Here is an 11,001-nt window from a genome sequence, read left to right as displayed (position 1 = left end):
GGGGGGGGGGGGGGGAAGATGGAGTAACGACAACAAGAAGTGTATACACACATATATATATCGGGCGTGAATGAATGTGGATGCAAGTTGAAATGGATGGAAAAAAAAAAAAAAAGGAGGTGGTGGGGGAAAGGGGGGATGGAGGCGTAGGGACCACCACCAAAATATACAAACGAAGAGTTTCAATATATTATAATACCAGTTTAAATAATACGGCACTTGTGGGGATGTATGCTCCATGTGTGTGTGTGTGTGTGTTTGTGTACTTAAAGTCAATTTATTTTTGTTGGTTGAGGAGGTGGTGGTGTGAACGAAAGAATTGACTTCTCCCTTCCACTGTCCTTTCGTAAATACGCCTGCCTAGACATTGGTAGACAACACCTCTTTCTCTCTTTCTCTCTCTCTCTCTTTTTTTTTTTTTTTTCTCTTTCTTCTTTCTGCTTTCTTGTTACAAATTGCCACAAGGCCACTGCTCGTATGACGATTGCCTCGCCGTAACAAGTTGATGTTGTTGGGAGTGAGAAAACAACCGAGCGGCTTCTTTAAGTTTTATTTTATTTTTCTTTTTCTTTCTTGTGTGTGTGTGTGTGTGTGTGTCCGTCTGTCTCTTATGCACACGTTCGCTCTATATCTTAATGGAGTTTCTGCATCTCACGCAGCCATTTGACGAAACTTCCTTTCTTTTTGAGACCTTTTTGCCACACTCACCGCAATTTTGCATGCCTTTTCACGCATTCATCCATTTACATGTATTTTGCATACGTGTTTGGGAATGTGCCCTTGTCTCCAATTACGTTTTCTATATTCCCTTTTGTTGTTGTTGTTGCTTTTTCCCTGCTGGTCTGCGTGGCGCGGAAGAGAGGGAGAGAGCGCGAAATCCAAGGAAGGATTGGGCCGATAGAGGTGTCTCAAGGAACAGAGATACACATTTTAGAGGCGACGTCGGTGTTTAACTAAGGCGTTAGGTGGGGGGGGGAAAAACAGAGAAAAACGAAGGAGAGGAAGAAGGGACAAACAAAGAAAGGGGCCTTCTACCCAACCGTCGACGGTTTCAGGAAGACAGGTCATTGAGATACAGCAATCTTTTGCCTTTTCCCTTTTGATTTTTTCTCTGCTTGTTTGTGTCTGTCTGTCTGTGTGTGCTGCCGCCCGAATGCCATCTCTGTCCCGCAGGCCTCTGGCCATAGGAAGTGAGGCGGAGGAGGGGAGCTCAACGCTCATCAATGAACAGGAACAGCGACAGCAGGCATGTCCCCCGGGGCAAACCCCACCGCTCGTTGGTAGAAGTAACAGCCACTATGGCGGTTGCATGAGCAGGAATGACTACCACTCGGAGCTTCGCAATTATTTTTACTCCGCAGGGATTCCGGCTATTTTTGATGCCCTCTCCACGGCCCTGTTGGAAGAAAAGCCAGAGGAGCCCGTCGATTTCATCCTTTCTTGGTTTCGGAGAGAGCGGGAACGGGTACTGACAAATGCTGAGGAAAAAAATATGTATAATAGTAACGATGGATCCAGGAGTTGCGATGACAGTAGTAAAGATGAAAGCGGAACATCTCCGACGTTGTCATTGTCGGAAACACAATTGCCACTTTAATCAAAGGTAGCGGTATATTGTCATTTGTATGACAGGAAGAGAGGGGTTACTATGAATTCCTTTCTCTCTCTCTCTCTCTCTCTCTCTCTCTCTCTCTCTCTCTCTCTCTCTCTCTCCTCTTGTTTTTTCGTGTGCATGAAGTGGGAGAAGAGGAAAGAAGGAAAGAAAGAATATAGGTGAGCTTACATGTATACAAAACTATGTCATTTTTGGAGTCTTGCGTTTCATTTCTCGTGAGATTTTTTTTTTTTCTTCTTCTTCTTTTTGTTGTTGTTGTTGTTGTTGTTGTTGCATTCATTACGCAACCGGTTTCAACTTTCAAATCACGTCCAGTATTACACATGATATGTATATATATATATATATATATGCATGCACGTGGTAGATGTTACTTTTTGCTTTTCCCAGACGTTGAAATTGCGTGGGGTTTGATTGTAATAACAGGGGAAAGGGGGAAAGGGAAAGGGACGGAGTCGATAATGAAGAAATAAATAAATTAATTTAAAAAAAAAAAAGAAAAGGAGAAGAAAAGAAGAAAGAAGAAGAATTATTTTGAAATCGTCGAGAAGAAGTTTTTTCTTTTTTTTTTTATCTGCAATTATAAATGTATTTATTTATTTATATTTAATTTTTTTTTTTTCTTATGTGTATGGGCGTGTGTGTGTGTGTGTTTGTGTTTTGCTGCTGGAACGGCAGGAAGTTTTCTTTGTTGTTGCTTTTTTTTTTTTTTTTTTTTTTTTGGAGTCACCGTGTTGGAAGGCAGCGAGGGTATTTTTTTCTTTTTAAAGGACCCCTCATTATCCATCTCCCTCTTTTTTTTCTTTTTTTTTTTCTTTTCTTTTTTTGGCCTCCCTCACTTTCTGTCTCCTCAGCGAGCCCCGTTATCGTCGATTGCGGCATGAACTAACCGCTGCACCGACGGGTTGGTGTATCTGTGTGTATGTGTGTGTGAGTGTCCGTTGTGTATGTTTTGGATGAACCTTTTCTGGTGCGTGAGGGGATTTTGAGGGAAACTGAACACGAACTGTCATCTTCCATTGCTCTGCCCTGTGTCTCTTTGTAGGAAGAAGGGAGAGGAGGCCTCGTACAGGTGCATATTGGCGGTCATATTATTTCCCCCTTGCTTGTTGGCAGGAAGGAGACGTGTATATACATTGGCCCACGATGACTGCCATGGAGCCGTACTCCTTTGCCACGGTGCTGGGGGATGTTTTTGGCCGCAGTGTGATGCATGCGGAGAAACGACCGTATGTGCCGAAAGGATCGCGTGTACACGTGAGCTTCACCACGGCAACGACAACCACTCAATTGCAGGCGTCTCAGCAACTTGGCATCCCGCGCCGAGTCAAGAAGGAACGAGAAGATGACGACAAGGGTGATAAGAAGGGGGAAACACGTCGAGAAGCAGAGGCGGTCGATGACAATCTCCCCGTCCCTGTGGCATTGACGGGACTCATCTCAACCGATCCATCGGATGGCAAATGTCTCATCCGCCGCACCGCAACGGACGGCGACGATGGCGGGACCCTTTGGGAGTCCAAAGTCATACCTTCGGGCAAACGAATTGGCTGCATTCAAATTGCTCCGGACAGTCGTGCGGGGATGCTGCAGGTTCTTCCTCATGCAGCTGTGTTTCCCTCACCGTTGCTATACGTTGCAGACACGGTAGGGAATGTTTACGCCGCCACACTCCCCGCTTCATCCGTAACAGCGGCTGGCGTCGAATCACCCGCGAAGCGGCCGCGTCAAGAAAAAGTCAACAGAAGCCCCTTTTGGGGACTTATTGTTCCTGCCACGACGTCTGACAGCGAAATTGCACACGGAGCCTGCGGCTGGTGTGGGATAGTACCTTTTTTTTCTCAGCAACTTGTCTGCTGCAGGGAATTTTTCTTTGATATCCGTCTTGTGGACGTGCCAGCTGAAACTGTTGTGCGACAATATGGCACAATACAGCCTGCCACTGGCACCACCGCCTGCCCCGGAATTCCACATGGCGTTGTGGTGGCTGAAGGGCCGGTGGCTACGCTGTACGATATGCGCTGCCCCGGCGCTGCAATTACCCTGAAGACGGACCCCAAGCCGGATATTTCACTTGTCACTAGTCGCCTAACGAGTCCCACGTCGTACGTAGCGGATGTATGTTCTACATGCAATGAGTACGAAGTTGCTGCGGCGGTTGGTCGCTCACTTTGTGTATATGACGTGCGCAAGTGGAGTTGTGTGAGTGTGAGCACTAATATTCTCAAATACGAAATCGGTTCTATTGCCCCATTCGCGTCGGGCAAAGCTGTGGTTGTCGCTGGGATTGACGCGGAGGTGCGGATTGTTCCATTGCAAAAAGCTTCTCCTGTTGCAGCTGCTTCTGCGCCGACTCATGCTGGTGGCAATGGCATTGCACGCAATGAGAAGGTACAGAAGGAGGAGGAGGGGGGATCAGCGGCTCCCAATTCCTTTAGAAACCGTATTGATTCTGCGGTCTGTTGCAGGAGCACGTGGAACGGTGGGTGGGTGGAGAGTCTTGACGGCTCAAATGCCATTGGCGTATCAACGGACCACGAGGTGTTTCTTTCCTTCTAAGGAGGGAGGGGTGGTGTAGCGGGGACGGAGAGACTGAGAGAGGAGGGAAGGGGGCATATGGTTAGTGTACATGCATATTGGGTGCATTTTATTTAATTCTGCCCACTCAATATCCGCTTATTATTATTTTTTTTGTGCGTGTGAAGACATATATATATATATATATGTGTGTGCTATAAACCTTTCTGTGTGATTGGCATGTTCCACACAGTGGATGCTCCTTCATATTATTTTATTCTCATCCCCTTTTGTCGTTGTTTTTTCCCACAAAAAATAAAACAAACCCTTTTTTTGTGTGTGTGTGGGGATGCGTGTGCACGGACGCACAGAAGAAAAGAAGTCATGACGCTCGGAAAGAACAAGCGCATCAGCAAGGGCGGCAAGCGCGGCAAGAAGAAGACCCAGGAGACGATGAGCCGCAAGGAGTGGTACGATGTGGTTGCCCCCAAGAACTTTGAGGTGCGCCAGTTTGGCAAGACCATCTGCAACAAGACCCAGGGCACAAAGATCGCGGCGGACTACCTGCGCGGGCGCGTGTACGAAAGCAACCTTGCGGATCTGAACAAGACGCAAGGCGACGACGACGCCTACCGCAAGGTGAAGTTTGTTGTGCAGGAGGTGCAGGGCCGCAACCTGCTTACGCAGTTCCACAGCATGGAAATGACATCTGACCGCGTGTACTTTTTGCTGCGCAAGTGGTGCACGACGATCGAGGCGGCAGTGGAGACGAAGACTGCGGACGGCTACACCCTGCGCCTCTTCGTGATTGCCTTCACGAAGAAGCAGAGCAACCAGCTGTCGAAGAACTGCTATGCCAAGACGCGCCTGGTGAAGTGGGTGCGCCATCGCATCACGAACCTCATCCGCCAGCGCCTGTCGAAGGTGAACATCAACGAGGCGGTGACGCTGCTGACACGCAACATCCTGCGCGATCGCCTGGCAAAGCGCTGCAACCCCATCGTGCCGCTGCGCGATCTCCGCATCCGCAAGGTGAAGGTGGTCCGCACCCCCCGGTTTGACGCCCAGGCGCTTCTGAATGCACACGGCGAGATCCCCGCCTCGGCTGAGGGTGAGGCACGCGTCGTCGAGGAAGCCCAAGAGGCTCCCGCCGCTGAGGCCACAGCCTAAGCCTTCCATGTGGAGGAAGGATGGGCTGTCATGGAACATCTTTCTCTCCTATTTGTTTGAAGGTTGCGTCATTTTTCCTTTCTTTCTTTCTTTCTTTTTTTTTTTTTTGTTATTTCCACATCATACACGCAAAAAAAAAAAAAAAAGGAAGATTGAGTGGCTTGTGCTCTATGATTTCTTGTAATTTTTTGTTTATTTTTACTTTTGCAGAATTATTTATCCGACTGCTTTTGCTTCTTTTTTCCCATTCATCTGGTCTTGGGTATAGAGCATACACACACACACGTATAGCTCTCTTCGTCAGTCATGACGCTCGGGAAGAACAAGCGCATCAGCAAGGGCGGCAAGCGCGGCAAGAAGAAGACCCAGGAGACGATGAGCCGCAAGGAGTGGTACGATGTGGTTGCCCCCAAGAACTTTGAGGTGCGCCAGTTTGGCAAGACCATCTGCAACAAGACCCAGGGCACAAAGATCGCGGCGGACTACCTGCGCGGGCGCGTGTACGAAAGCAACCTTGCGGATCTGAACAAGACGCAAGGCGACGACGACGCCTACCGCAAGGTGAAGTTTGTTGTGCAGGAGGTGCAGGGCCGCAACCTGCTTACGCAGTTCCACAGCATGGAAATGACATCTGACCGCGTGTACTTTTTGCTGCGCAAGTGGTGCACGACGATCGAGGCGGCAGTGGAGACGAAGACTGCGGACGGCTACACCCTGCGCCTCTTCGTGATTGCCTTCACGAAGAAGCAGAGCAACCAGCTGTCGAAGAACTGCTATGCCAAGACGCGCCTGGTGAAGTGGGTGCGCCATCGCATCACGAACCTCATCCGCCAGCGCCTGTCGAAGGTGAACATCAACGAGGCGGTGACGCTGCTGACACGCAACATCCTGCGCGATCGTCTGGCAAAGCGCTGCAACCCCATCGTGCCGCTGCGCGATCTCCGCATCCGCAAGGTGAAGGTGGTCCGCACCCCCCGGTTTGACGCCCAGGCGCTTCTGAATGCACACGGCGAGATCCCCGCCTCGGCTGAGGGTGAGGCACGCGTCGTCGAGGAAGCCCAAGAGGCTCCCGCCGCTGAAGCCACAGCCTAAGCCTTCCATGTGGAGGAAGGATGTGTGATGTGAAAGCTCTTTGTTCTTTTTTCTTTCTATTTTGAAACGGTGATTCCGCATATATATATTAAAAGCAAAGAGCGGGCCCTCTTTCTCGGATTTAGAGGAGGTTGTTGCGTGGCATCCTCTTTTCATCGAATTTATTAGCTTCTTTATATATATTATGCTTACATGTGTTTTTATATTTACTTCTGCCTTTGTTTCCTAATTGTTTGCGCATTTCTATGGGCGTCTTGGTGGGCAGAAAGGAGGTGAGGGCCTAAAAAAAACAAAAAAGAAGGAACGATGGTGTTGATTGGTGGATTCACGGAGTGGGCGCATCTGCGGCTGCGTGACCATCGTCCGGGGCCGATGAGTTACATTCCGGTTCGGAATGACGTTCCGGAGAGATCCATTCTGAAGAAATACCCCGCGCGACCAGCAGAGGCGACCGTAGGCCCTGGGGAATACCAAATACCATCAACTGTTGGTCAGTGCCGCTCAACCGTGTTCGGCCCAGCGTCTGGTCCAGAATCGGCTGCAGATGCCAAAGCGGGGAGTGAAAAGAGCAGCAAAGAAAATCTAAGAAAAAAAAAAGGACGCAAGCTATCCCCACTTCCGAAGCAGTACAGCCTTGCATTGTCACCCGATACACCATCGTACTCCATCTACGGTAGACTTCGAGATCCGCCTTTAGGTAGTGGTGTGGGCCCTGGCGAGTACGTCATCTCCTCTTCCTTTGATTCAAGCGGCAAAGGGCCGCACTTTGGTGAGCGGACGAAGCTCTTGACGACTCGTGATATAGTTCCAGGACCTGGGGCATATCAGTTGCCTCGTTTTGGTGATGACACGTCAAAAAGAAAGGAATACATTACTTCTGTCCGAAGGGTTCCTGAAAGAGAAAATGGGCCTGGACCCGGGAACTACGACGATCCCACCACAATCGCTGCCCGCCTCGCACCAAAAAAATTACGTCTATATGAAGGTCCGCTTTTCGGCGGTCGCCATTCCAAGTCTAATTGCTCCTTGTCCACTGGTCCTGGACCAGCCGAATACGGTGATGTGAGCCGAATCATGCGAAAGAGTATACGATGTACACCTAAGTTTCATCCACCGGTACAGACTGTGCCACCCCACAAGACCGTACGAGGTACAATGGAATTATCACAGGGTCCATATATTTATTACCTGCCATCGGATTTTGACCGGGACTACAACAAAGGCGTTTCACTTGGGGCGCGTGTATTTTATCATCCCAAGACTGCGGCAAGTGATGCGGTTGGCCCTGGATTGTATGATCTGGGGAAGCCACCGATGACATCCAATGGGTTTCGCTTTGCAGCCCAGCCGTACGATGCAATCGCTCTTGCGGAAATGGAAGAGAAGGCAGCGGCGGCCGCATCGAATGCCGCTTCGGGGCCTAATATGTATTATCCGAATTTGGACGCTGTGCGGCCCTCGAGGTACCGGGCTGTGGCTGGTTTTGGCCTTGGCGAACGCTTTTTAGTTCAAAACGCCGGTGGTCCACTTTGTTATGATGTCAAGCCACCCGAAGCGACTCGTGCTACTGTCTTTTACCGTGGCGACTACAGACGCAGTAAGAATTTGCATGGATTGGGAGACGGCGGTCCTTCGTATGTTGTTGAGAATGACACCATCGCCGATAGCACACGGAAGGGAAAAGGCTTTACGTTTGGTATTCGATACCCCGCACGGGCCACGCATCAGGTTTGCAAGCCATACGATGCAACAACGAACATCAACTGTGAATACCCAGATGAAACGACGTGGATGACGAAGCTGAAGTAAATGGGGGAAAGGAGGGATGTTTGTAGCGGACGTCTGACCGTTCTGGATGTTGAGAATAATTTCGAAGGGGGCGAAGGAAAAAACAACAACAAGAAACACACACACCAACGGAAAGAGGGATGGATGGATGATTTGAGTCAATCTTTGAAAAGAAACAAGAGCACACTAACAAAAGGAATCAAAGAGGAAAGAAGAAAGGAAAATTGAGGCAAACAGAGCATTTTAAAGTGGGACCAAAAGAAGGATGTTCCAACATATATATATATATATATATATTGCTTTGAAATGTATTCTTTGCACACTTGAAAATTATCGCTACTGTTGAAGGCATCATTATTCCCTCTCTTGTTGTTGCTATTCTTCTCTATTTTCCTTTTGGTACCCATCTTAGTTTTCCTTTATGCGTGTGATGTATTGAAATGGACTGACGTAACATTTACATGTCTGGCAGGACATAAATTTCACTGTACATGTTTCATATATTTGTTATTTGATACCTTTTTTTTTTTTTTTTTAACAGAAACATATATATATATATATATATCCACACACGCAATGACAGACTGTCTCTCTTTCACCGTGTGTATATGCATTTTGTTATTTTTGTTGTTGCTGTTGCTGTATCAAATTACACAGATGATTCAAGGTAGATTGGATACAATTAACTACCGTGTTGCGTTATGTTTTCTGTAATGATTTATTTATTTATTTAATTTTTGGAACGTATGGAAGGAAGGAAAGGACGTTACTCCCATACAGAAACAAACACATAGATAAAAAGATACACGCATATATACATAGATAGAAAGGTCGGGTCGTTATTACGCTCGAACCGTGTTGAACACATAATAACAACCTACTGCTGGACTTATACACACACAAAAAAAGAGGATTTTTGTTTGTGGATCATGACCATGGCAGTCGACAGTCATGACCCATCAGTTCGTTATCTTTTTTTCGAAGAGCAGCGGCAGCAGCAGCAGCAGGTACCAGTTGATGGAACATCCTCGGGGAGATTGCCGCTTCTGTATTCAGCGAGGCCAGCGTGCCATCCTGTGAACGATGTTCGGTCGGCTGTGGCGTTACGCCGCATCACGGAAGGGTTTCTAAATTTGGATCAGCAAATGAAAATGTGGCGTCGGCATTTACACCGGAAATTGGGCAATCTTGAAAGCCGCTTGAGTCGCTGTGAGTCTGTGCTGCTGTTGAAGAAGACGCCGGTGCCTCAGCCAGCCGTGGTGGAGGCCCCAACAACGACGTACAATGACATTTATGATGGCGTGGAAGACGAGTTCAAACGGCTCCATCTCACCGTGACGGCCCTCCGTGAGAAGGCGGCGGAGTGTTGTCGTGATGGGCAATCATTTTTCCCCCCCAATAGACAGGGGAAAAAAGGAAGAGGGAAACCCGCGGGGAAGCATGCCATGTGTGACGACGACGACGTGTCCATCGAGGGAGGAGAGGTGTTTGATTCTCATTGTGAGCATGTCGGCGTCGCGAAAAGGATGTCACCCACCGCGGACACCACGGCAGTGGGAAGTGGGGAAAGTGTGGGACTCACACCTGACGGTGCAGAAATGCCTTCTGCGTGTTTGTTTCTCGGTGAGACCGTTGTTGATGGTGATTGGCAACACGTGGAGGGAATGCAGCCACGTGAGGCATCTTGTTGCTTATATAAATTACAAAATCAAAGTTCTTTTCAGCCTACGCCATCCTTTTCCACAATGACACCCGTCAGTGAACAGAAGTACTTCGCAATGGACAGTACATGCCGTCATGACTGGTCGCCATTTATTCATGAGCCGTGCAGGCCGGAAAAAGGGATTATCCGTGGAGGGAAACCGGCGACAACGGATAAAACTCCACCGAATGTCCCCGATCTCCGCATGGGGTCGACAGCGACAACGACACAGGAAAAATGTTGTGAAATAAATGAATCTCCTCTTCTGCAGGCTTCTTCTCTGGAGAGAAGACTCATTTACTCCCCAGAGACACCAAAGCGGATGCAAGGACAAGTGTCACCAGTGCCTTCTGATGCTGCCAGAAGTGCATCTTCCTCTACAAAAAGAGGAATGGAAATACCCTTATCGAATGCCGATTCTGTGGAACATCTGCATAATTTGGCGGAACCAGCGTTACCCTCAAAGCCAGTGACGAATGGGCAAAAGGGGCCGGATGTGACACCGTCTTCGCAACATGGCGGTGCATTTGTTGATGCATTCGCTTCTGCTGTTGCTTGTGTACCCTCGTCTTCCCCTCTTTACGTATTACCGCAGCAAATTTATAGCGGCCGTGTTGACAGTTGTGACCGTAGGAGTGAATGGGACAATACCGAAGATGAAGAGAAGACGAGTGAAAATAGTAATAAGGAAGTTCTTTCCGCGGTCGCGCTGTCGATGCCTACGGTTGGCACTGTGTGGCAAAGGGTGGTTTCTTTGGCCCATGCTGAGCAGTACTACGACCAGCTGTCAAGATTGAATCATCCTTCCTTGTCCATGTTGTCCTCGGATATACTGGAAATATCCGAATTGACAGTGCAGGAAACATAATGGGATTGCAAATTTCAACCGGCGTCTTTATTTTTGTTGTTGTTCTTCTTGAATTGTCATTATGATGAAATTTTTTATTATTATTAAAAAAAGGTTAATACATGTCTTTTCTTGGGGTTGTTTGATCCCACTGTTTATCGCTTGCCCTAACTCTCCATTTCCAGTGTCCTGTGGAGGGGGGGGGAGTATATTTTCGGTTATAATAAAGCAGTTATATAGATTCTGATGAAGTTTGCCACGGGGGTTTTT

The 11,001-nt window shown here is 48.2% G+C and overlaps 6 protein-coding genes across 6 annotated transcripts, besides 19 other annotated features; all 6 read left to right on the top strand.

Annotated features, from left to right (window-relative positions):
• Positions 1–11,001: part of a sequence feature (heterozygous, non-Esmeraldo-like haplotype) that runs on past the window's edge.
• Positions 240–264: a microsatellite.
• Positions 382–439: a sequence feature (GA-rich).
• Positions 575–597: a microsatellite.
• Positions 1,154–1,597, top strand: Tc00.1047053503635.89 (hypothetical protein, conserved; the record flags this gene model as incomplete). The annotated part of the gene is made up of 1 exon (XM_803584.1): positions 1,154–1,597. The coding sequence occupies one exon, from the start codon at positions 1,154–1,156 to the stop codon at positions 1,595–1,597; it is 444 nt and encodes a 147-aa protein (XP_808677.1).
• Positions 1,657–1,713: a microsatellite.
• Positions 1,862–1,888: a microsatellite.
• Positions 1,942–1,967: a microsatellite.
• Positions 2,101–2,141: a microsatellite.
• Positions 2,194–2,237: a sequence feature (AT_rich).
• Positions 2,242–2,274: a microsatellite.
• Positions 2,298–2,337: a microsatellite.
• Positions 2,410–2,442: a microsatellite.
• Positions 2,524–2,566: a microsatellite.
• On the top strand, positions 2,762–4,174 carry Tc00.1047053503635.80 (hypothetical protein, conserved; the record flags this gene model as incomplete). Its single annotated transcript, XM_803581.1, has 1 exon — positions 2,762–4,174. The coding sequence occupies one exon, from the start codon at positions 2,762–2,764 to the stop codon at positions 4,172–4,174; it is 1,413 nt and encodes a 470-aa protein (XP_808674.1).
• Tc00.1047053503635.68 (40S ribosomal protein S3a, putative) lies at positions 4,517–5,302 on the top strand (the record flags this gene model as incomplete). The annotated part of the gene is made up of 1 exon (XM_803583.1): positions 4,517–5,302. One exon carries the CDS (start codon positions 4,517–4,519, stop codon positions 5,300–5,302), a length of 786 nt encoding a protein of 261 aa, XP_808676.1.
• Positions 5,374–5,410: a microsatellite.
• Tc00.1047053503635.59 (40S ribosomal protein S3a, putative) lies at positions 5,609–6,394 on the top strand (the record flags this gene model as incomplete). The annotated part of the gene is made up of 1 exon (XM_803582.1): positions 5,609–6,394. The coding sequence occupies one exon, from the start codon at positions 5,609–5,611 to the stop codon at positions 6,392–6,394; it is 786 nt and encodes a 261-aa protein (XP_808675.1).
• On the top strand, positions 6,701–8,203 carry Tc00.1047053503635.50 (hypothetical protein, conserved; the record flags this gene model as incomplete). Its single annotated transcript, XM_803580.1, has 1 exon — positions 6,701–8,203. One exon carries the CDS (start codon positions 6,701–6,703, stop codon positions 8,201–8,203), a length of 1,503 nt encoding a protein of 500 aa, XP_808673.1.
• Positions 8,458–8,479: a microsatellite.
• Positions 8,728–8,747: a microsatellite.
• Positions 8,899–8,921: a sequence feature (AT_rich).
• Positions 9,112–10,752, top strand: Tc00.1047053503635.40 (uncharacterized protein; the record flags this gene model as incomplete). Its single annotated transcript, XM_803579.1, has 1 exon — positions 9,112–10,752. The coding sequence occupies one exon, from the start codon at positions 9,112–9,114 to the stop codon at positions 10,750–10,752; it is 1,641 nt and encodes a 546-aa protein (XP_808672.1).
• Positions 9,167–9,189: a microsatellite.
• Positions 10,820–10,844: a sequence feature (AT_rich).

This window comes from Trypanosoma cruzi, genomic scaffold (genome assembly GCF_000209065.1).
Source record: "Trypanosoma cruzi strain CL Brener 1047053517127 genomic scaffold, whole genome shotgun sequence".
Taxonomy (NCBI): Eukaryota; Euglenozoa; class Kinetoplastea; order Trypanosomatida; family Trypanosomatidae; genus Trypanosoma; species Trypanosoma cruzi.
The sequence above is the reverse complement of the archived record's forward strand: the minus strand, read 5'-3'. Positions and strand labels throughout refer to the sequence as shown.